This window comes from Gopherus flavomarginatus, chromosome 2 (genome assembly GCF_025201925.1).
Source record: "Gopherus flavomarginatus isolate rGopFla2 chromosome 2, rGopFla2.mat.asm, whole genome shotgun sequence".
NCBI classification, from domain to species: Eukaryota; Metazoa; Chordata; order Testudines; family Testudinidae; genus Gopherus; species Gopherus flavomarginatus.
The window spans coordinates 158622002-158648351 of NC_066618.1; the positions used below are offsets into that span (position 1 = coordinate 158622002).

The 26350-nt window shown below is 40.8% G+C and overlaps 1 protein-coding gene across 3 annotated transcripts in view; it reads left to right on the forward strand.

Annotated features, from left to right (window-relative positions):
• The window catches only part of LRRTM4 (leucine rich repeat transmembrane neuronal 4), a 447797-nt gene that overhangs the window by 324816 nt on the left and 96631 nt on the right, over window positions 1-26350 (forward strand). The window contains exon 3 of one of the 3 annotated variants that reach the window (XM_050940021.1): window positions 14385-14474. The exons of the other annotated variants lie outside the window; for them this stretch is intronic. Coding sequence (XP_050795978.1) covers window positions 14385-14435 — 51 coding nt within the window. The 3' untranslated portion in view covers window positions 14436-14474. Of the gene's footprint in view, window positions 1-14384; window positions 14475-26350 lie in introns of those variants that run through there. 3 annotated transcript variants of the gene reach the window in all.

Here is a 26350-nt window from a genome sequence, read left to right on the forward strand (position 1 = left end):
CAGGCACCAGTTGTGTTTAGCTAGCCTGGGAACTAGAGTCAGAACTTGGGAGGTTGTCTGGAATAATGACAACTTTAAGCATTCAAAAGTCATGAGTCAGGAGCCTTAAAAATCATAAGATATGTTTAAAATCAAGAGATTTTAAAAATCTAACACATTTTGGGAGATTTTTTTATTTACTTTTTGGTGTTTGAACCTTTAAAGTATAATGAGGTAACACTTCTAAGCTTTTCTCTTAAACAACATGGGGTAGAAATGTACCTTTATAACAAAAGCTGAGATTCTCGGATATTCATGTGACTCCAGGAGCTGGGGCTTTAAGGTAAGATGCTACATATTGCAAGACGCAAGATAAAATTGCTAGAGTTGGAAACAATATCTCTGCCTCTTTGTATTGTATCTTGCTTTCTTAGAATAAAAGAAAGTGAATATAGCTCCTGTGCAGAGAATGTAGTAAATACTTGTACCATGCAAAATATTGACCTCCATGCTGTATAGTACACTCCAGGGTTATTATTTATCATTTAGATTGGTACCTCCTTGTGCCAAGGATCATGCTATGTTGGCATTTCTAGGAAACAAAGTTGCCTCCCCCAGGAATAACTGTTTACAGATCTGGAAGTTAGTACAACAGAAGGCAAGCAGCCCAGATGGCACAGTCATGAATGGAGTTGGAGAACTTTCATATCTCAAGAAAGACCATGTTTGCATGCTCCATCCTGACATTTAGAAACTGGGGCCATTGTCAACACTTGGTCCAAGTCAAAATTTGATGGATCTATGTGATTCTGCAGTCCTGACTCCTGTTTAAGGTACTGATTGGAGTGGATTGTATCTATAAGAATACACACTATGAGCTGAGTTGAGAGAAGCCTACTGGGGTGCAGGCAAAGTGATTTCTGAGGGACTGTCATAAAAGTCTGTATCTCTGTGCAAGCTGCCTCTGTGTCTGATACCAAATCAAGGACCATTATGCTGATCCTGCAGTGAGATTCATATGGGTGCAGGGCTATGCTCTAAATTACGGGATAGGGGTCTGCATGAATAGGAGATTTGGGTTGCTTGAGTACTCCAGAATTGTGGTCAATACACAACTATTTCCAGTATGCATTTTCCAGTACAATTGTCCATCACTGCAATATTACCATCTTGTGGTCTCTAGCACTTCAAATATGAACCGATTTTTAGCTGGCTGCATGGAAAACTAGGAGAAAAAGCATGTGAGAAGATGGTGTACAGAACAATCGTACTTGCCTGTATTTTCTTCCCTCTTGCTGTCATCTTCAAGACTGTTCAAAGAAGCATGTGAATGCATGTGAGTTTTACATATAAAGAGTAGAATTAGTGTCTGTACTAAGATTGAAGAGTGTATAACGATGATTTTGTGACACTGCTTGAGCAACTCGTAACAAAAATTGTAACATTTCCAAAAACACCCCAAACCTGAGTGATTTAGGAGACTAAGAAACTTTGGCTCTGAGGACTAGACTTTCAATGAGGCTTAAGTCTATTTTGAAAATAGGACTGTTCTTAAATCTCTTAGGTGTTTTGTTTTGTTTTTTGAAAATTTTACCATCTGTCTGGAATGTGTAGCTGATTCATTTTACTTGGAGTTTTTATAAAGTCCTGTGTTTTAGAAGAAAAACAGAAATTTATCATCCGTTTTTAATCTCATCATTTCTATCTCCATCATGCCCACTCAATCCTATCCTTCTCCAGCAATAATTCTAGGTGTCTCCTGATTTCATTTATGCCATCTGCTTTTTAATAACCTTTACTACTATTCCATATGTTTTTTACACTTTGCATTATATGGCTGTGTCTGTTGTCGAAAAGCAACTGGATGCACTGAAATCAGTTGTCTTTGGTATGAATAATATATTTCTTCCTAGAAGTAGCTGGGTTAGCAAATCAAGTTGCTACTTCAGCATTTTGGAGAGTCAAAAAAAAGTATCCATTCACAGTACTGCCAGTCTCAAGTGTTTGAAAATCATGAGTCAAGCCTCAAATCATGAGATTTTCTTTTTCTTTTCTTTTTAAAAATTCTATGCTTTTTATTTTACCTTCTGGTTTTTGAGCCTTCAGAGTGCATTTGAGTCATGTTTTCAAGCTTTTCTCTGCAACCTTGGGGGCTAGAAACTTTGTTGTTTTAACTGAAAGTTGAGATTCCCATCCACATGCCTTGAGTAGCTGGAGCTTTTAGAGAGATACCAAATTTCACGAGAGTTGCAGACAGATTGCTGGAGTTGCCAACATTGTATTCAACTAACCGAATCCAGAACATAGAACCAGGAGCTCTGTTCATATATGTAAATTCTTAGAGCCTTTAATAATCACCCTCTGACTTCAAGAGAGGTAATATTTTAACAAATATATTATAATTTTATATTTTATTTTTTTTTCTTATAGATTAAATATGTTCTTACAGGAACTTGGTGGTAGTCAATGGGAAGCAGATTCAGCCAGTGGAGTTTTCAGGCTTCCGACATGTATTATGTGTCTATAATAACTAGAGCTGGCTGAACATTTTCCAGTGGAACCATTTTCTGCTAGAAAATGCTGACTTGACAAGCATATTAATTTTGTCAACGTTGTTAATAAAAAATTATTGACATGTTTAATTTTGATAAATTCAAAGCACTTTGTGTAGACTTTTACATTTTCCAATGCTAGTCCACTTGTCTTATACATTGGACCATGTAAATCTCTGTCTGTCCCTCTTCTTCCTGATACTATGCCCATCACCTTGATATCTGAGTTTGGGCTTGGTATGCCAACCCTGTTCTTTTTCTGATGAAAACTTGTATTTTTCCTGATGAGTTGAGGCTAATAAATATCATGCTGCTGATTACACACATCCTGCTGCAGAGATGATCCATAGCAAACATGACAACAATCTTCAGAATGACAGTGGCTGGCATTTATCTTTAAAGAGCCCAGAGATCTAATGGTTTTGCTGAACCAAGTAAAACATGAATTCTATAGAGTCAATTTTTTTATTCTGTTTCCAAAGGCTTCAGATGAGAAACTCTGTATGGATCCTGAAATAATTATTTTTGATTTATGCCTAATCACTCAGTGGTTCAAATAAGCAGCAGTCAGAGCAAGGCACTTTTTGTCTGTAAATAGCACGTTTAAAATGGGAAGAATAGCATGAAAGGTTATCTTTTGCTAGCTTAATATAATTGGTGAGATCAAAGAATTACAAAAATGATTTATGAATCTACAGCAAATTAAAAAGGCTTTCACATTTGATATTGACATCTCTAGCTCAGAGGCTCTCATAAGACTGTTACGTTGTTCATAGTGTATTTTGACACCCTCTTGCTTTTCAAAGGCATTAAAGATCTGCAGGAACCCATTGTTTGGAATCCCTTTACTTTTCCATGCTCACTATTATATTAACTTGTTTATGCTGCCATAGAACTTGACATTTTTGTGGCATTTTACCCATGGCATCATTAGGATTTAGGAGGATGAAGGAGCTTACACTGAAATGGTGGGGGTGAGGGAGAGGATGCATAAAAAGATTGTGACACCGATTCTCAGCTCTTGTAAATGGACATAACTCCACTGGCTTTAACAGAGCTACACTGGTTTAGACCAGCTGAGTATCTGGACTGACAGTCTTGTATTTTCGTACTCAGTTTCATAAGGAAGTCACATAAACAAAGACAAATAGAAATGTCAAATCCTTTTAAGTATACATATGTGTGAATAACTAAGATCAGAGTATTGCGGGTGGATTAGTTGTCTAAATCATCCCATTTAAGCCAAGTGGTCTATTAGTGTAACTGTATAGGGGTAATAGAGTAGAAAGTTGTAAAGCTCATGAGATATCTGCCTTTAGTGTATGGTCCTGGTGGGTATATACGCTAAGATCTGGTCTACCTTTAAAACTTCTTGGCAGTTAGGGGTCTGATTTTTTTTTTAAAAACTGATATAGCTATATTAGTAAATAACTTAGCATACATACTTATAACAGAATAAGCACTTTTATACCAATATAACTGTGCACACACTAGAGGGTTTTGCCAGAACTGGTATATTGTAAAGGAGCCATTCTTTAGCTCAAGTAATAGTAGAAGCCTGTGCTTCAGTCCTCGCTCAACCCTGACATCTGTCTGTTACAGTACCATAAGAAAGCGTTGCAAGAAGCTATTGTTTTCTGTTGCTTGTTGCATTTGGTTTTAATATTTGCCTCCATTCACCCCATAGTAATATACACCCACTCGTCATCACAATGATCTTAAGGAGCGGTACACTCGCTCGTAGATGCCTCATTCCAGTTTTATTTACCAATTTTAGGGAGGCTTTGGTTCAATTGAGGTAACAGGTTTGAATGAGAAAGTGATTTAGATGGAACTATTGAAAGAAAAGGAAGCTGAGAGCTGTACTGATTGCTGGAAGAATATAATTTGCACGTGAAGAGCTAGATAACCTACTCACCTTTTCCCACAGAGTTGTAATCCGCGGGTTTGACCATATGGAAGCTGGCATTCACACAGAGTGAATGTAAATAAAGCTTTTAAATGGCTTTGATATCAAAGCAATTTACGCTTCTCTCTCAGCAAGTGTTTCCATGCTTTCCCAGACACAGTGAGCATAATTGAGCATTCTCCTGTTTAGATTGCATTTGGACTGGGGACGGGGGAGGTTAAAACCCCAAATCCTGATTACTTTTTTTATTGCTTTATTTTGAATTTTGGAAGAAAAAGTGCATGGCCAGATTCTTGCAAAACATCTTGCAGTCACGTTTTCAAAAAGATTTCCAGAAGCTCCCTTTGAACATCTGGCTACTTCATACAGGTGCCTAAAGTCCTCAGCATTCAGCAGGCCTAAAATGTTCTCGGTGGGAGCTGTTGGTTTCGGAGTGCTTTTGAAAAGCAGACTGCCTCTTCAGATAACTAAAGAGGAGAGCCGATGGATGCTGAGCTCTTCTTAAAACCTGGCTTGTAATGAGTATATCACTTACTCTGTTGCTTCATTTCTGTTAATCGGAAAAGTAGATGTTCGCAATGATGGTTCTTCGGTATCAGTGTGTCTTGTTACTCTTTCTAGCGCTCTCTAGAGTGGAAAGTAGCAGTTGAGCCGAGGGGGAGGGCACCATTATGAGCACTAACTTTTATTTTTGCCAATAGTAATCTAATGGATAGCAGAAAGGGTCTCTAATTGGGTTTTGCTTGAGACGGTGAATAGGAAGAATGCTGCACAAAATGTACACAAACTGCCCACCTGAGTTATACACATTCTTCTGTATTAGAGAATGAGAGGGAAGGAATAAAACAGCTGTGGTTGTCATGGAATTTTAGCAATTAAGGGCAAAAGTGAGGCGGATATGGCCTCACTCTATTATCAAGGTCAAGGAGATTTATTTAAAAAAAATAAAAACCTATTGAGCAAATCAATTAACCCAGATTCCATGTGTGTGCTCTTAAATTGGCACTATGATCATTGTTTTTGATTAGGATAAGGATAATGAAGGTATGTTTACTGGAGAGGAACTGCTGACTCCCTGTAATGTTAATTTGACCCTTGTTTCAAGAGGGCATTTCATAGGCATTGCTCTGATTTATTTTCCCCCCATGGGAGATGGCACTTAACTAACTTCTTGTGCCTTTGTAAATCTCCCTTTCAGTAGACTATTAGAGCTGTGTGAATAACAGATTTATTAGTTTGGCAGCAATTGCGAAAAATCGAGGGGGGGGGAATAATGTTAATACAAAAAATGACATTTTGAGAAATTTTGGAAAAATCAAAAAGTGTGAACTAAATGTTTGTTAGATTTTGTCTCTATTTGCACATTCTTTGATCTTTTAAAAATAAAATTCAAATCAAAACGTTTCATTTCAAACATGTCCAAATGAACCTGATACAAATTGAAACATTTCAGTGTTGCCAAATCTGCTTTTCACCAAAATGTTTCAGCTGAAAAACCCTGCCTAGTTGTATATATCATACTGTAGTTTTAGAGCATCCACTGTCTTACACTGCATATCCTTGAAGAGAGCACAGCATGCAAATATCCAATCTGGCTGGTCTTGTGGTTAAGACACTGAGTCATTGACCATCACAAGAGACATGACAGAATTCCAAAGCTCTTGAACTTTGGGCCCATCTGTAATTTCTTCCCCAGGGTCCAGTAGAGTTTAGCTTGTACCTCTTCAAACTACAGTGGATTCTTTGAAGGTTGTAAGAAATAAATCAATCAAAGAATCTGACCAATCATGGCTCGGGGTCATACAGAAAAATGTCAATATATGTCTGATAATTTTGCAAGATAAAGTATGGCTACTTTTATAGCAATGTCTCAATACGCGTTGGAGAGCTAGCTCCTTAAATAGACTCCTTTGAGTCATTTCTGTATTCTACATAAGTAGCATATCATGGTAGGGACACAGGACTGGCAAATTCATAAAGTGGGTTTGTGATTATGTTGGGGGGATTTTTTTAAAGTGAAAGTAGGGGGAATCTTCCCTAATGTAACTCAGATTAAACTAATTCAGACCTGGTCTACACTACATGTTTAAACCAAATTTAGCAGCGTTAAACCAATTTAACCCTGCACCCATCCACACAACGAGGCCCTTAATATCGATATAAAGGGCTCTTTAAACCCGATTCTATACTCCTCCCCGACGAGAGGAGTAGTGCTGAAATTGGTATTGCCATGTCGGATTAGGGTTAGCGTGGCTGCAAATCGACAGTATTGGCCTCTGGGCGGTATCCCACAGTGCACCATTGTGACCACTCTGGAAAGCAATCTGAACTCGGATGCACTGGCCAGGTAGACAGGAAAAGCCCGGCAAACTTTTGAATCTCATTTCCTGTTTGCCCAGCATTGAGCTCTGATCAGCATGGGTGGCGATGCGTCCCAAATCCAAAAAGAGCTCCAGCATGGACCGTACGGGAGATACCGGATCTGATCGCTGTATGGGGAGACAAATCTGTTCTATCAGAGCTCCGTTACAGAAGACGAAATGCCAAAGCATTTGAAAAAAATCTCCAGGCTATGATGCAGAGTCCACAGCACAGTGCTGTGTGACAAGCGTAACGGAAAGCCAAAGAATCAAATGGATGCTATCCCACAGTCCCCGCAGTCTCTGAACAGTATTTACATTCTTGGCTGAGCTCCCAATGCCTGTAGGGTCAAGTACATAGTCCGGCGTGGTTCAGGGTATATCTTGTCAATTTATGCCCCCCTTTCCCCCGCGTGAAAGAAAAGGGAAAAAATCATTTCTTGACTTTTTTCAATGTCACCCTATGTCTACTGCATGCTGCTGGTAGATGCGGTGCTGCGGCAATGAACAGCAGCATCCTCTCCCCTTTGCTCCCCGGTGGCAGACGATACTGTACAAAATGACTGATAGCCATCCTCGTGATCATCCTGTGAGTGCTCCTGGCTGGACTCAGGTGAGATCGGCTGGGGGCGCCTGGGTAAAAATACGAATGACTCCCGGTCATCCCCGGCAGATGGTACAGAACGGCTGGTAAACGTCTTCATCATAGCAACTGGGGGCTGAGCTCTATCAGCCCCCCCCCCCTTCATGTCTAAAAAACAGATTCTGTACTGTCTGGACTATCATAGCAGCGAGAGGCTGGGCTCCTCTCCCCCCCACCGTTTAATGTCCTGCCTGGACTATCATAGCAGCTGGAGGCTGCCTCCCCCTCATTTTATCTCACTAAAAAGTCAGTGTTTCTTATTCCTGCATTCTTTATTACTTAATCACACAAACAGGGGGACACTGCTACAGTAGCCTAGGAAGGTTGGGGGAGGAGGGAAGCAACGGGTGGGGTTGTTGCAGGGGCACCCCCTAGAATGGCATGCAGCTCATCATTTCTGTGGGATCTGACACGGAGCAGCTGTGTTCTCTGGTACACTGGTTCTCTAGTACACTTGCCCCATATTCTAGGCAGGACTGACTCTATTTTTCGATAAAACATAGAGAAGGGAATGACCTGGGAAGTCATTCCCATTTTTGTTTTTGCGCCCCCGGCCGACCTCAGCTAAGGCCAGCCAGGAGCACCCATGACAGCAGCAGATGGTACAGAATGACTGATAACCATCATCTCATAGCCAATTTACAATGGCATGGCAGACAGTGCAATAGGGATGGTAACCGTCTCTGCTACCTTGCAAAGGCATGAATGCTGCTGTGTAGCACTGCAGTACCACCTCTGTCAGCGGCGTGCAGTACACATAGGGTGACAGTGACAAAAGGCAAAACAGGCTCCATGGTTGCCATGCTATGGCATCTGCCAGAGCAATCCAGGGAAAGAGGGTGCGAAATGATTGTCTGCCGTTGCTTTCACGGAGGAAGGACTGAGTGATGACATTTACCCAGTATCACCCGCGACACTGTTTTTGCCCCATCGTGCATTGGGCTCTCAACCCAGAATTCCAATGGGTGGGGGAGACTGCAGGAACTGTGGGTTAGCTACGGGATAGCTATCCACAGTGCAACGCTCCAGAAATCGAAGCTAGCCTCGGTACATGGACGCACACCGCCGAATTATTGTGCTTTGTGTGGTCATGTGCACTTGACTTTATACAATCTGTTTTACAAAACCGGTCTATGTAAAATCGGAATAATCCTGTAGTGTAGACGTACCCACACACGCCTATTTTATGCTGATTTAACATTATTGTGCTTGATTAATCTCTCACGCTAGTGTAAATCAGGAGAACTCCACTGAAATCAGTAGCATTTTGCCATGTAAGAGAAAGTAGAATCAGGAACAAAGGAATTAAACCAGGATCTAGGCCTTAAAATGAGGATCTAGGCCTTAAAAATCTAATAAGAGCATCTTTCTTTTCTAGTATCTATCCCAATGGAATTAAACCAGTTTATCACTGGTGTGACAGCAGGTTTAGCCATATTGACTTGTATAGAGTTATGCCAGGATTGAATTGGCTCACTGCCTTTATCATGCAAAGTTTGGAAAAATAAAAATCGATATTGAGTCATTTTTTTAAAACAGCCTCACTAAAGACAAAATAAGAAATGTAAGGGAAGGTTTTTGAGGTAGCTAAAGCCAGTGCACTGCCTTAAGGTGTCTTATTCAGTAATGTTGTGGACTGTGGACACCGTATAGAGATACCTATGGCCAAAAGGAGATAAATAGGGGTGATGGGGAAGAAGTATCACTGGTGCCATTCCACTGTTTCTATAACATCATAGGAGGCTGCACCGATATCATTCCAGTCCACTCAGCGTCATACAGAATTGAATCAACTTCAAAAGGCAAAGTGCATGGCTAACTCTGCTTCAATGTGACCTTCAGAGTGGAGGGGCGGTCTTTACATATTGTTCTCTGGCATACAGAAGAAGAGAAATGAAAAATTCATGGAACAGTTTGTTAGTAATATTTGACTTCAGAATATTCCTTCTCCCCCAACTAGACTCCCAATCCAATTTTCTGTTTCATTTGCCTTAAATTAAAGCAGGGTTTCTATGAAATTGATGGATATTGTCTGACTGTTAATACTTAACGAGATGCCCCATAGCACAACAGCATCAATGACTGTAGTTATTTGTCACAACACTAAATCATTATTTTATATACTAAATCTTGAAAGGGACATATCCTTAATTATAATTTTTAGGTGGAAAATTATGAATAGGATTCCTTTGTGGTTCAAATTAATGGATTGTAATAAAATATAATTGTCAAAAGTGTTGATGGAGTAAAGATTTGGATCTGTGACTTGCTTTCAACTGGATATGTTCAGATTCAGTAATTACTCTTGAGTATTCTGTATTAAGTTGGAATGGGCTAGTCCAACTTTAAAAGATCCCAGGGAAAGAAGGTTGGCAGTTCAAGAATAATAAAGTAGTGCTGATGAAAATATTGCTATGCTCATCTGAAACAACAATGATTTTAACTACTTGTTTTAATATAGAGCCTGCTTCCATTGAACACAAGAGGATAAAATTCTGGCCCCATTGCTGCAAACCTCACATTGAGTTCAGTTGGGTCTGGATTTTAACCACAGCATCAATTATCTGAGGCTATATCGACACTGTCCCACAGTTCGGTGTGCACAGTTATTCACACACCCCCATACTCCGAAGTGTTGTAATATAATTCTCCTATGTACATGGAGCTCTTTTTAGATTTGGGACTGCATGCGGTTTAAAAGCGTAGTGTAGACCAGGCCTAAGAAGTTCCTAGTGTGCAGTAACATAATCCTCTTCAAACAGGATTACATTTGTACATTTGTGCTCAGAGCGTCCACACAGGGCAGGCACACTGAAGCACTTTCATGCACAGTGCTTTTTACGCTCCTATAGCCCACACTGGGTGGAGGAGGGGTAGTGTAGACAAGCTGACAAATATCCTTTGTTTTTCAAATTGTTAATTAAAGCTCATTATTGCTACTTCATAAATTAAGCATTATATCTACTTTATGCATCATACAAGAAGCAGTATTGTCTAATCTCCTAGTGTATGCGAGGTGTAGTTAGACCTTGAAATATTATGTACTTTACACCTTTACCTGAAGCAACTAATACCCGTCTCTATTGGAACAGGCTAGCAGCCTAGGTGTATTATTGTTGTGATTTAATATGACTGTCACTTGGTACACAGCACGATTGTCGGGGTTAAATATACCATTTCTAGTTACCATCCTTCTAATTTTATCATATTGATGCTCTTCGTAAAATATTGCATGGTGCTTAGGAGGCATTGGCCGCAGTTCGGATAATTCATCTGCCTACTTCAAACCCTCCCCTGTAATTTCAGTTGGATATGGTACTCTTCACTTTTTCTCCTGTAGTGTAGCTATGTGCTGTTATGCAGCTGCCACCTTCCATCCCAGAGGCACCACACTGCCTCCCTATGTGATATTAGGAACTAAACACTTATGTTTGCATGTTTGTCTCAGGCTTTCTCTGGGTAGAATTACAGGTAAATGCCCTGTCACTACTGTGGCTTTTATTCCTCCTACGTAGATGCACATTACTTTTACATGCATAAACTTGCGTACTTATCTCTTATTAGAATTTGACCCAAAAATATCATCCTTATCATTTAATTCATATTCTTTTATATCCAATTTGCTTTTAAGGATAGGATATTCATGATTAGGTAAAATGTAAGGCACACAAACCTTTTTATTTATGGAAGGCATATTCACCTGCTGCACTGGGGATTTCCAATTACATTAACCAAAGATTTATTTCTAGCTGGCACCTTTAAAACTTGAATAATTGTGAATGGCAATAAATTGTGTGATAGACTAAGGGGCAAAAAAAAAATCCACAGTTGTACCTCTTCACCTGCCTGCATAAATAAGACAGAAGGGAATTGATGTGATAAGTTACCAAAGTGGCCAGTGTTTGAAGGTCTCTTCTTAGGACCTAAATAGCAGTGAAGGTCAGAAGAATCTTTGTCTGCCTGTCTAGTATCTATAGTGAGTAAAATTCAAGTCCTGCATGAGCATCACCATAATTTCTGATGAGATATATAATTTACAGAGCTGTGTGTGTAGAGCAGTGGATTCTATTTCTGTCTCTGGCACTGGCCTGTTGAGTGACTTTGGGCATGTCATTTCAAAACATTGTGCCTCCATTTCCCCAGTTTATAAAATGGTGGGTCATTTTGCCCAGCTCTCTTTGCAAAGTTCTTTGAGAGCTATAGATTAAAAAGTGCTAATAAGAGCCAAGTAGTATTGCTGATACTGTTTACTCATGCATCTCACCCATCTTTCCCATTGCCTTGTCTGCCGTCTCACTCCATTGGTTGGTTCATCCATCACTTGATTATGTCATGATCCTTGTCTGAGTTCTTTCTTTGGTCTGTCTCTTTGCACAGTGCCTGATCGCCGAGTAGGGTTACTTGGCTTACTATGATAAAAATAATAATATTATGCTTGACCATAATGAGAGCCAACTCTCTCTCACTTTCATAGGGACATATCCTTTGAAGGGCATACATATCTCCTGTTGAGTTCAGTCCAAATTCTCACAGCATTAACTTCATCTGAAGAAAATGTTAACAATGGTAAATATTGTTTGCAGAGGTGCTGTAATAGTGTTGGTCCCAGAATATTAGGGAGATGCGATGGGTGAGGGAATATCTTATATTGGACCAACTTGTTCTTTCGAGCTTACTCAGAGTCCTTCTCTAGGTCTGGGAAAGGTACTCAGAGTGTCACATCTAAATATAAGGTGGAACAGATAAGGAGTTAGCACATCAGTCCAGCTGACATCACAAAAAGCCACCACCACAGCTGGCACTGATTGGTAGTCCAAGTACAGTGGTCAAGTAAATTTGAATTCCCCCTTTCATTCTGGAAGTGGCCCCAAGTCGAGTCATGTAGGCTTTGATCTGACCAGGAAGAAGTGCCAGAGATTCCATGAAATCCTCCAGGGCCTGTTGTGATTCAGTTTATGTGGAAGGCGCTCAGAGACTGCACTTTTGGGCAGCGGTATAAAATCCAAGAGAGTGTGATTCTACGCCTATTGAAGCCAATAGTAAAAATCCCAGTGACTGCAGTGGCACAGAATCAGGCCTGTGGAGAAAGGAAAAAATCTTTGCTCATGCCACAAAGGTTCTAAACAGAGGCTTATTGTCTCCACAGCTATTAGACCTGCAGCTTTCATCAGCATTATGACTGGGATTTTCAAAGGGAGTCATCTATCCCTGTCAGGGTATTGCCATAATATCTGAGCAGCTGACAATCTTTTTAATGTATTTTAGTCTCTCAACACACCAATAGTGTGAAGTGTTGTTATCATAACCTTAGTCCCAGATTTGGACCTTAGCATCCAAAATATGGGGGTTAGCATGAAAACCTCCAAGCTTAGTTACCAGCTTGGACCTGGTACCTGCTGCCACCACCCAAAAAATTAGAGTGTTTTGGGGCACTCTGGTCCCCCTGAAAACCCTTCCCTGGGGACCCCAAGACCCAAATCCCTTGAGTCTCACAACCAAGGGAGATAATCCTTTTTCCCTTCCCCCCTCCAGGTGCTCCTGGAGAGATACACAGACACAAGCTCTGTGAAACTACACAGAGTGACTCCCTCTCTCCGTTCCCAATCCTGGAAACAAAAAGTACTTTCCTCTTTACCCAGAGGGAATGCAAAATCAGGCTGGCAAATCCAACACACAGATCTCCCCTGATTTCTTCCTCCCACCAATTCCCTGGTGAGTACAGACTCAATTTTCCTGAAGTAAAGAAAACTTCAACAGGTCTTAAAAGAAAGCTTTATGTAAAAAGAAAGAAAAATACATACAAATGGTCTCTCTGTATTAAGATGATACAATACAGGGTCAATTGCTTAAAAGAATATTGAATAAACAGCCTTATTTAAAAAGAATACAAATCAAAACACTTCAGCACTTATATTCATGCAAATACCAAAGAAAAGAAACCATATAACTTACTATTTGATCTCTTTGTCCTTAAACTTAGAAACAGAAGATTAGAAAACAGAACTACTTTTCCAAAGCTCAGAGAAAGCAGGCAGACAGACAAAAGACTCAGACACAAACTTCCCTCCACCCAGAGTTGAAAAAATCCGGTTTCCTGATTGGTCCTCTGGTCAGGTGCTTCAGGTGGAAGAGACATTAACCCTTAGCTATCTGTTTATGACAGTTGTTGTCTTCATTTTACTGATGGGGAACCAAGGCAGAGAGAGACTAAGTGACTTGCCCAAGAGTTTAAAAAAAAAAAAAAGTCTTAGAGAGAGAATACGAAGCTGAACCCAGGTCTTCAGAGTCCCAGTCTGGTGTCCTGCCCACTGGACCATCATTCTTATTAAAGTTTCATTGAAATTAGGCACCTAACTCCCTTATATTGGGCACCTAAGTCCCTTGGCCAATCCCAGACGATATAGATTTAAAACCCTGAAGGAGTAGGGGTAGGGGCGTGTGTGTTCATGTGCAGTGCACAAGTTCACAGGGTGTGTGTGAGGGGAAGTAGGTTAACATTTGAAACTGGCAAAGTTATTAGTAACCTTACTCAGGGCTTTTCTACACTTAAAATGCTGCAGTGGCAGTTCACTGAATACACTGCCTCTATTGAAAGGGGGTTATGTTGATATAATTGCATTAGAGGGTGTGGATTTTTCACATCTCTGAGCCACACAGTTATATTGACTTAATTTCCTGGTGTAGAGCAGGCCTCAGTAATGCTAAACATGGTGGTAAGTGCTGCCTGAATTCAAGCAAGGACTTTTAAATAGAATAAGTGGGTATGGAAAATAAATCCAAGATTTCCATAGGGACAATGTTCAGATTAGCCTTAATCTTTCAAAGGGGAAAGGGAAAAAAAAATAAAGAATTCTTTCTGTACCTTAAAATAAATGTATCCAAAGGTGCATGCTACACTGAACTGTTCACTACAGCATGAATGCATAACTCTGCTCTTTCAGATAATGGATCTGTGCTGCAAAGTTAAAACCCCTCCTGGAGTAAGAGACTGAAAAATCGTCGCAAGGAAATGTGCACTCTGAGAACGGCTGATTTGTGCACGCCACAGTATGCCATTGCATAGGTGCTTCTGAGGATTCACAGGATAATGAGCACTTTTATTTTTAAACACTTCAGTGCAACAGAGCTTTTCCAAATTGTATGCATATTGATTAACGATGTTGCATAATTTATGCTTCCACTTATTTCATCACTCTGGAGTTTCGGTTTTCCCTGGCAGTTGCTAGATTGCTTTTTAAATTTAGTCTGAGTTGAGAGAAATTTATTTTTGTGTCTTCCTCCTTCATAATTTTTTCTTAAAAATTGTTTTGTAAATGATTGTGTTATCGACTCATCTGCATACTGAGCCTCCCTGTCTAGTTCCTATGCAGACTCCTTTAAATCATGTATGACATCCTTATTATATCTTATTTCATACTATCTCCCCGACGATCCATTTACTTTCTTTGTATTCCTTTCTTTTAAATCAAATGAATGGATACAAACTTGAAAGCAGTGGAATTGAATAGATTAGATTGTATCTCTTTGCTTATAGATACATAGAAGTTTGAGAGCGAAAAGACCTGTTAGATCACCGTATGAGTGATTTTTCCCCTCTGCCGTAGCAGAGTTGTAGATGCTGCTTCGGAGAAGAGGGGTTCTGCACTTCACAGCTACCTTCTTTTTAGAGGAAAGAACAAGTGTTTAGGCACTACCATGAGACTTAAGAAACCCTGGTTCAAGTCTTTGCTATGCCCCGGACTTGTTATGTGATCATGGGCAAGTCACTTAGGCTCTGTCTATGTTTATGGTGGTGTGTAGAGCAAAGATAGTGCATGACCCCTTAACCATGGGTATAAATAGTCCTATAACCACCGTGGCCCTGCTTAGGCAAGTAAAGTAAAGACACACTAGAGTCTTCTGGTATGTACCACACACCGCTCTCTACACATCCATGCAGCACTTCCCGTGCCAACACTGCTATTTTTAGCAATGTCCCTCTGCCAGAAACTTTCCCCGTCACAGTGAAAGACTTTGACAGCAAGGAGAGGTTCTGGGTGGGAGAGGACAGAGGGAAAGAATCCAGCAGGCCTCCTCGCTGCCAGCGCCTTTCTCTGCTCCATGTAGCTAAACACTGTCATGTGGACACAGCCTGCTTTTCACTGTGACGTGTATGCAAGGCCTTAACTTTAGCTCCCCATCTGTAAAATGAGGATAGCGCACTCCTATCTCATGAGTGTGTTATGAGAATAAATATGTTAAAGAGTGTATGCGGGCCATGTAAGACCTAAGAGAGAATAAACAGAGGCCTTGGCTAAAACCTAATTTTATCCCCTAGTCTCTGAAAGCCCACAGCTCCCTGCAGCCATGAGATACACCCCATGATGTAGATTTTTGTCTGAAAAGCTCCTACTGACCCTGGTGGCATTTTTTTAAAATAAAGTCTATACTATATATATTTTAAATACAAATCAGAAAATGTTGTAATAACAGTAGGAACTTAGCAGATTGGAAAAGAAAAGATTTGACATGTATGAGGAAGACAAGAATATCCTGAGTGGTTATAGCACATATTAACCACAACAAAAAAACCATTAGGAGTTTGAGAAGAGTTTATTGCTTGAGGGTATAAACCACCTCCTAATTAATGGAAGTTAGGAAGTAACTTCCCTAGAGGCAGGTTATTCCATTACTGCCTACTGCAGGTTTTTGTCTTCTTTACACCTGGCTGTAACTAGCTAGTGTTCAAGACAGGATACTGGGCAGGATAGGCCCCTGTCAATTCCTGTGTTCCTAACCTATTTGATTTATACAATAGTTTTCTTTCTGAGACTGCTGCCTCTCATGCTGACCAGCATTATCTGATTGTTTCCTTATGCTCCGCTCTCCCCCATGTCTGTATCCACTTTTCTCTTGTCTTAGATTGCCAGTAGTTTGAAACAATTGCTGTATTTTTGCTGCTTAACTATACAGTAACTTGCACAATGGAGTCCTGGTCCTGACCTGGGCTCTTAAGTGTTACTGCAATACACATATTAATAATCTTTCATCCAAAACCAAATATTGAATCCAATTAAACGTCACTCTCTTACAAGCATGAGTGTTGCCTGTTTTGCAAATAAGAAAATAGAGGCAATGTAAAAGAATGGCCTTGATTCTGTGAAGTGTATGCTTAACTTTAAGCATTAGTCTAACTCCCAATGAAGTCAATGGGATTTAGGCATGGTATGAAGTGCTTTGCTAAATCTGGGGCTAAGAAAGCTGCCTTAAATTTAATACAGCAAATAAGATGTAAAGTCAGGAATAAGCCTGGCCCCTTTTTCTTGCTGTCCCTATCTGACCAAACTGCTTATCCTGTAGATTCCATGTATTTTTCTACAACAAAGGTTGTGCACGTGCGAGGCAGACAAATGCAAGGGAGTACTTAGGTACTGACAGCTGTCTTTATTCTGTTTTATCCACATGAATGTAAAAGTGATTAATCAATGGGATTAAAATGAGTACCAAAATAACGAAATATTTTCTACTTATTGTAGAGTGTTGTCAAACTTCCTTTCAAGGCAGCTTATTCTTATGTTACTCTTGAAACTATTTAGCAGCACTTCATAATGTGTAGCAAATCATTACTTCCTTTATTCTCCAATTGTAAAGCCATTGATCATGATTAATACAATCATACTCAATGTATGTGCAATATATTATTCTATGTGAATTCTAATATAATTCAGCTCTTGTGTCTTAGTGTCCATTATCTATTACCTATAGAAATGCATGTGACAGAAATGAATGCCAAATGAAATTGTTACAATCAGGTGTATTACAAATGAAAATCAGATACACTCATAATGATGTTTCAGTATTTCAAATACTATAAAATTGAGCAATTTCCTTTTCAAGTAGATCAGAGATACAGAAGGCTTTTGTGAGCTTTTACTTTATTGTGTTCTGTTTAGCTCAGCTAACTAGAGAACAGGCCGCCCAGAGTGTGGGGCAAGTGGGGCAATTTGCCCCAGGCTCCGCAGGGGCCCCCACGAGAATGGTTGAGGCCCCCTCCCTGACCCCTCCTCCCCCCCTTTCCCGGAGCCTCAGCACATCCAGGAGCATCTCTGGACAGCGCTGCAGCGTGGCTCCGGCGGATCCTGAGCTCCTCCCCGCTCAAAGCCACGTGGTAAGAGGGTGGGGCTGCGAGCTCCAGGCCGAGCGGAGGGAGCTCAGGCCCTGTTGGAGCTCACAGCCTTGCCCCCTTACCACACGGCTCCGAGTGGGGTGGAGCTCAGGCCCTGCTGGAGTCACGCTGCAGCGCTGTCCAGAGACGCTTCTGGATGCAGCACGCTGAGGCTCCAGGTGAGGAGGAAGCCGGGGGTAAGGGGCTGGGGCTGGGGGAGTTGGATAAGGGGCAGGGAGTCCCAGGGACAGGGAGGGGGCACAGGTTGGGGGGCGGTCAGGGGACAGAGAACGGGGGAGTTGGATCGTGGGCATTCTGGGGGTCTCTCAGGACTCATCGGGGGAGTGAATAGGGGTTGGGGCAGTCAGGGGACAGGGAGCAGGAGTGGGTGGTGGTTGAGGGGGGCCTCTGGGGAACTGTGAGGGGACAAGGAGCAGGATGAGTTGGGAATTCTGAGGGGAGCGGGCAGTCAGGGGGCAGGAAGTGGGTGGGGGTCGGATAGGGGGCAGGGCCAGGCTGTTTGAGAGGCACAGTCTTCCCTACCCTAAAGCTCATTCAGCAGTTTGAGGCTTGCAGAAGAGCCAAGCTGTTAGATTTTCCATTAGGGCTACCAGTCCTTTCACTTCTCAAATGCCAAATTATAGCCTATATTTAATTTCAGTGCCATAGGGAGATTCATGTCAGGGGACGGTAGCTTCATTTAAAATTAGCCACTGGGGGAGGGATCACATGAGAAGAGCAATATCCTACACCACCTACCTCTTTCCTAACCCTACCAAGGGTGATCCCCCCTCCCCTGCATTCCCTGAGGCTCCAGAGGGGTTAATTCAGTTGTTCTCAGACTTTTGTCCTGGTGACCCCTTTCACGTAGCAAACCTCTGAGTGCGACCCCCTCCCCTTATAAATTAAAAACACTTTTTTATATATTTAACACTATTATAAATGCTGGAGGCAAAGCAGGGTTTGAGGTGGAGGCTGACAGCTTGCGACCCCCAGTAATAAACTTGTGACCCCCAGTTTGAGAACCCCTGGGTTAATTTAATTTTAGCGCCCTAGGTCCATTCACATGCATGTGCTATTTTGAGCATTTCAGTTTTCACAACATAGGCTCATCCCAGATTCTGGAACAAACTCAAATGCTCAGTTCGTGGAGTATGTACATAAGCTATACTAAAGACAAAGCCACAGTAACCGTCTCCAATTTGTGAGGGACCCCATGGAGCCAGTCTCTAGGAAACAGATAAATGCATGGAGGTTATGTCCATTAACGGCTATTACCCAGGATGCATAAGGAATGGTGTCCCTAGCCTCTGTTTGTCAGAAGGTGGAGATGGATGGCAGGAGAGAGATCACTTGATCATTACCTGTTAGGTTCACTCCCTCTGGGGCACTTGGCATTGGCCATTGTCGGTAGACAGGATACTGGGCTGGATGGACCTTTGGTTTGACCCAGTATGGCTGTTATGTTCTAACCTAAATGAACCCAAAGTTATGGAGAAAGATATGTGTCAAGGAAGCCAGCAGAGTATCAGAAACCTGGAAAAATCTCTGACTGGATGGGCTCAGGCATTTGGTCACAAGCTGAGGTGGTTCAAAAGCTTTGGATTTTTTTTAAGCAGAACTTTTTTATTGTTTCTTTAAACAATCAAACACAGCAACACAAACAAATATTTGCTGTGGCCACACACTTCTGAAACCCCAAACCATGTTCAGGTTTTGGCAGACTAATTTCAGCTTTTCAATTAAAAAAAAACACAACAAATTTTGAAGGAAAGCGGATATTGTCCATGATTTTTTTCTGCTTTTTAAAAAACCCTAGTTTTCAATCCAAAAAAAGTTTTGACGGAAAATATTTGTCCAACTCTTTTAATGAACTTTAGTGCCTTTTAGCACTAGCTGATGCTGAGAACCGGTGATACCTTGTAAAGAAGTTTTCTCAAAACTGGGTTTCTGCCAAGATATGGAAGGTTTATTTTTCCCAGGGCAGTCTGTGGGCGGGGAGCAAGTAGGGCAATTTGCCCCAGGCCCGCAGGGACCCCCAAGAAAATATAATATTGTATAATATTGCAATTTTTTTTATGGAAGGGTCCCTTGAAATTGCTTTGCCCCAGGTCCCCTGAATCCTCTGGGCGGCCCTGCTAGAGAAGGCAAATCTTGGCAGAATTTGGGCCAAGTTTTGCTATGGTATATTTGTACAACTCTATTTACTTGGATTTAGTCTCTACCATTGAATTAATTGGGTGATGTTACTGATCATCTTTGCTCATAAGCATCTGTGAGTGAGTATATTACACATGTATATTAGAGCTGGTCAAATAATTTCTGTCACTACCTTGTTTTTTGCTTAAAATAATTCTTTTGAAAAAAAATAAAAATTCTCTAGTCATTTAGTTTAATGAAAACCAAACTGTGACAAGTTCCCCCTGGAGTGCCACTTGGAAATGGGATACCACTTGAGCCTGCCTGTCCACCAGCCTGGGTTTCCCTTTCTCTGTGTTGCCATGACAGGCTCTCAATTCCCCTTCCAGCACACACACAGGTAGAAACACACCCAGCTGCAGCTATATTCACACAGATGATGAGATCAGCTCTGCATGGGAGAGCTCAGCTAAGGTATTGCCCAACATGCATGTGCACACCCTCTCTGGAGTGTAAACCCAAAATTGTATTGTCTTGCACTTGCGCAGAGAACTATGCAGCGTAAGCTCGTAAAATTCACCCTCTCTCTCAATGTGGAGAGAGAGAGGTGCAAAAGCTTTCTGCCCCAAGTATGAGTTCCATTCTGGTTTTAGGGACAAAACAAAACAAGTTTATTAATGATAAAAGATAGATTTCAAGTGATTATACGTGATAGCAAACAGATCAAAGCAGATTACCTTAATAAATAAACAGAAAACACAGATTGAGTTTAACACACTAGATAGGTAGGATATAAATTAGCAAATTCTCACCCTGAGTGATAAACAGGATGGCAGATTCTTAAGGCACAAGTTGCCTTGGCTTTCCCAGGTTTTCATACACAAGCTAAAACTCCTTCTAGCCTGGGACCATCACTTCCCACACTTCAGTCTTTGTTCCTCAAGTGTTTCCAGGTGTGTTTTAGGGAGAGTGAGGTCCCCCTCATGATGTAATTTTCCTCCTTTAATATCTTCTCCCCACTTGCTGGAAAACTGTTTTGCTGTGACCTGGGTCAAACAGTTCCCATTGTGTAGTGCTATCTCTGAGAGGTAACATTGGCTTTTTACTGTCGTACCTGAAAGGCTACTTGTGGGTGTTTTCAACCTCATGACATGTTTCAGTAACACATACATAGCTAAACTTCATATCTTCACATACGATGGTAGCACATACAATCCAACGAGATATAGCTGTCTAGCAGATGAAGAGGTTTAGAATGACATCTCACAAGTTATACTTTGTATAAGGCATATCCTAATTACAAGACAGTGGTGAATATTGGGGTGTCACGGTGTCACACAAACATTTTTAGTTTCCAGATTGTTTTTAAGGACACCCTCCCCCGAAAAAGAGTTTATTAAAAATGGAAAGAAAAAAGAAGCTTTTCCATAGACGCTTGTGTGCCCACACAAATTCCTGACCAGCTGTAATACATATACACATTTATGTGAGCAAGGTATATCACTGATATAGGTCATGTATTGTATAGAATATGTGTGAACGTCCATGCACATATTTTTGTGACATTAAGGCTGATTCAAAAATGTCCTTCAAAACATTTTTGCTAGAAAATTTGGTTTGAGATTAAATTATGTTGCCAAAAAAAAAGTGTCTATTTTCAGTGAAAATTTGAGATTTCATTTTCAGTTTTTCTATGAAAAGTCAACATTCTTCGTGGCAAAAACTGTTTTCCCACCAGCACTAATAGTGGGTGTGTGTAATTTTCTGTACAGGGAGAGTTGCCTGTTGGAAACTTGCTTTTTAAATGGAAAATTGCATTTATAACAGTTTAATATGGATTTTCAGGGTTTCCCTTTCTTTCAGGAGCAAATCAAACACAGAGGCCACATTTAAGCTTTTTTAAGGTTTTCGTTTTCATTTAAAAACACGTATTTCGGCATAACCATAGTATACTAACCATGCTAAACTGATGGGCTTGTGATATGCAACAATACTCATTTGAAATCTTTGGTAAGAGATTCCATTTGTCAGCAAAAAAAAGAAAATATGTATTGAATGTCAGAATATTACTTTACATATAAATAATAAAGGAAAATGTATTTACCTTCTTTATCTTCTTGATTCTTATTTCAGCCTCCTACACACTAATTTGAGAAAACTCTATAATGTATTGAACATTGAAATCCCACAGGAGACTGTGTTCCATCTGATTATAATACACAGTAAAATATATGCTGTTAAAGAGAGCCAGATCCTCAGGTGGTGTAAACTGGTATAGTTTCATTAACCTCCGGGGGAGGGGAGAAGTTATAGATTGAGATCTTTACCTCTGCTTCAGCCTCTTTACACTGGGTAAAGAAGCAGAGTGATGTAAAGGAGCTCTAAAAGCCTTGCATCGAGCCAGGGGATCATGCCCCTCATGCAAAAACTGCACAGGACAGCCATAAAGACCCCCTCATAAGCCCTGGATAGGATATACTGGAAGTGAGATTGGGGCAGGAGCAGCATGTTGGGGACAGAGCCACTGCACTCAGCACTATAGGTATTCTGAGAAGCACCGTGTGTGGTCCATTGAGATGCTCAGGGAGGCTGCCGTAACCTAGACAGACCTAGGGAGCTATATAATTACACTGGGAGCCACTCCAGCCCCAAATTCAGAGGGCAGAGAGGTGGCTTAAAGGCACCTAACCCCCTTTGCCTGGGCTGCAGATTCTCTTAGGGGCTCAGCACAGAATCCCACCAAAATGACTTACTCAAGTTGAGAGTCTTCCCCCTCCATCTTTTTTAACCATCCATTCATCATTTCCTTTTTATTAAGTAACCCATTTCCTCTGCATCCTCTTTCTGCATGCTGTACACCCTCATCCATAGCCCATGATTTGTCCACTCTTTCTTCCTTCACATCCACTTCAGCCAAAATTCCTGTATGCTTTCCTACTTCCCTCTAATAAATATTAACAAAATGCTTTGTCTATTGAGAATTTAGTCTCTTTGTTGTGGACAATGGGGCAGATGCTCCTTTCGTTATCTCTGTTTTAAATTTGGATTGACTCCTTTGTCTTCATGGAGATACTCTGGATATAGACTAGCATGAATAAGAGCTTAGAATTTGGCACTATAGAAATAAATAATATAATGATCCCATGAGCTTATTCCTTGTTTGTTGGTAGTGGAGATAGCCTGAGCCATGATGCTTGTATTTACATCTGAAGATAACTTCTCCATAGTTTGGGGAGTGATATTGGGATCTGCTTTTCCAGCACCGTCATATATCATGTGTTCCATTCATTGCTAGGGTTGAATTTTGCTTTCCTTCACACCCGTGTAAACCTGGAGTTGTTCCATTGACCTCAGTGGAAATATTTCCGTTTTTCACTTGTCTGATAGTAGAATTTGGCCCTTTACATAGTAATCTTTGTGTAGCCAATGATACGTGTTAGATATCAAGGATGGATTCAAGCTACAAATTCATATCTAGATCAAGGTTTCAAACATTGCATAGTACATATGGAATTTTTGGTTCAGTTCGTTATAGATAGATACTCACCAACATCTGGCTGTGTGTCATTGGTCAGGGAAGGCTGGATCTAGGATTTGGTTTGGGACACTGTGGTGTATAAGGAGAAAGGGACATATTCTGCACTGTTGAAGTCAATGGGAGATTTGCTACTGATTTCAAGAGAATCAAGATTTAAACCATATTTGACAAACTCCCAGAACTTTAGGATCTAGTTTCAGCATAGGTAGCCAGAAGAAAAACATAAGAACGGCCATGTTGGGTCAGACCAAAGGTCCATCTAGCCCAGTATCCTGTCTGCCAACAGTGGCCAATCTGAGGTGCCCCAGAAGGAATGAACAGAACACGTCGTCATCAAGCGATCCATCCCCTGTCACCCATTCACAGCTTCTGGCAAACAGAAGGTAGGGACACTATCACTGCCCATCCTGGCTAATTGATGGACCTATTCTCCATGAATCTTTCTATTCGTTTCCCAAAATCTGGTACCAGCTTCCTCCTCAGTGTAATTTCATTGCCATTAAGTGAAGCCAATGGAGTTGGACCATGCTATAACTAGTTACCTGAGGTTTCTATCTATAAGGAGCCTATCCCTGATGTGTTCTGGAACTACTCTGGAATACTTTCTGTTCAGTCAAACTCTCAGTGTAATCCTTATTTATTTCAAATACATTTGTACTTTGCTTTCCAAGTGTCTTTCCTTCCCACCTAGAAGTAGGTTGCTTAGAAGTTCTTATAATACATTCAGGCAAAGTATTGATTTATGGTCATAGATTTTATTTTTTGGAGGGGGGAAGTCATCTTCAGATAGTTATTGAGAAAACTACTTTCCTGTAGAATTTGTTACAAGACTTTACAGAAAGTAGTTTTTGTTTGATCTTTTTGTTTCATCAGGCAGAGAGATTGTAATTTGATCAAATATTGACTTATTAGGCATGAAAAAGTTTCTTGTCCAAATTCAGAAAAATAGGTACCTGCCTTTATTTCAGAATATGGAAAAAGTGTTGTACTTAGCGCTGCTCTGAGCTTGTCTGTGTCTTCTGCTGGTTAGCCTGAGGGACTGAAAGTCAGGACACCTAGATTCTGTTCCTGGGTTTGAGAGGATGTGTGGTGTGACACTGGGAATCAGGATTTCTGTGTTATATCACCTGCTCTGGGAGGAGAACTTTGTCTATTAATCCAAGCAGGGGAGCTACTTAGGAGTCCTGAGTTCTATGTCCCGCTGTACCATTGAGTGAATGTGTAAACTTAGATTAACACACAAACGTTTGTTTTATCTATCTGGGAAATAGATGTAATAACACTTATCTCTCACACCTTCAGAAGATAATTTAACTAAATAAGATTTAATGACAATATTTTTTTAAGAATTCTGAGATCTTGGGATACAAGGTGCTAAAGCACTACAAGGAATTATTACCGGGTTAAATCCTAGAGACTTTGGCTAACATTTTCTAAAGTGGCTAGTATTTTTGGGCGCCCAGCCTGAGAATGCCTTAAAGTGGCCTGATTCTCAGAGGTGAAAAGGCACTTTATGAAAATCCAAACCCCTTTAAGGCATCTCAAATTGGACACCCAAAATTATTAGTCTTTTGAAAACCTTGGCCTTTAACCTTTACTAAGAGCAAACAGTGACTTCTGTTCACAAGCTACAGTGAGAAGTTTTGCATGAATGAAGGGATGTGTAAGGATTCCAGGATTAGACCCTTTATTGTTAGTTTATTATCCTTCACATAAAAGGGCTCTAAGAATTAAGTGCTCTCTGTGCAGTGTGTTTGAGGAAAGTGATCCAACTGCTATCAGCTAGACCCCAGTCTGGAATTTACTGAGTGCAGCTTTCTCAGTGCACTTTCCACAAAGCAGAGTTAAGTAGCTAGCTGTTGGGGGCCTGATCCAAAGCCTGTTGAAGAAAATGGGTGTGTCATAACCTTAGTCCCAGATTTGGACCTTAGCGTCCAAAATATGGGGGTTAGCATGAAAACCTCCAAGCTTAGTTACCAGCTTGGACCTGGTACCTGCTGCCACCACCCAAAAAATTAGAGTGTTTTGGGGCACTCTGGTCCCCCTGAAAAACCTTTCCTGGGGACCCCAAGACCCAAATCCCTTGAGTCTCACAACAAAGGGAAATAATCCTTTTTCCCTTCCCCCCTCCAGGTGCTCCTGGAGAGATACACAGACACAAGCTCTGTGAAACTACACAGAGTGACTCCCCCTCTCTGTTCCCAGTCCTGGAAACAAAAAGTACTTTCCTCTTCACCCAGAGGGAATGCAAAATCAGGCTAGCAAATCCAACACACACAGATCTCCCCCCCTGATTTCTTCCTCCCACCAATTCCCTGGTGAGTACAGACTCAATTTCCCTGAAGTAAAGAAAAACTCCAACAGGTTTTAAAAGAAAGCTTTATATAAAAAGAAAGAAAAATACATACAAATGGTCTCTCTGTATTAAGGTGACAAAATACAGGGTTAATTGCTTAAAAGAATATTGAATAAACAGCCTTATTCAAAAAGAATACAAATCAAAGCACTCCAGCACTTATATTCATGCAAATACCAAAGAAAAGAAACCATATAACTTACTATCTGATTTCTTTGTCCTTACACTTAGAAACAGAAGACTAGAAAGTAGAAACTACTTCTCCAAAGCTCAGAGAAAGCAGGCAGACAGAAAACAAAGACTCAGACACAAAATTCCCTCCACCCAAAGTTGAAAAAATCCGGTTTCCTGATTGGTCCTCTGGTCAGGTGCTTCAGGTGAAAGAGACATTAACCCTTAGCTATCTGTTTATGACAGGGTGTCTTTCCATTAACTTGGATTGGGATGTGATTGCACAAACAAATCTAAAAGCAAAGTTGTTTGCCACTCTGTCTTCTCTGCTGGAATTGCAAAGCTGTTGTATTCTGGCAGCGTAGTGAGTGTTTAACTGCTTTCTCCCTATGGTACCTGCTCTTGATCAAAAACTTGAAACCCAACCTTTCTGCATACATATCTGACAATTTTCCTTCCAAATTACAGCAGTGGTGTCATGGAAAATTTCATTTCCGAATTGCACTAATACAGATAGGAACAAAAAGTGTCAGATAGCATTACATTCCTATAATGCACC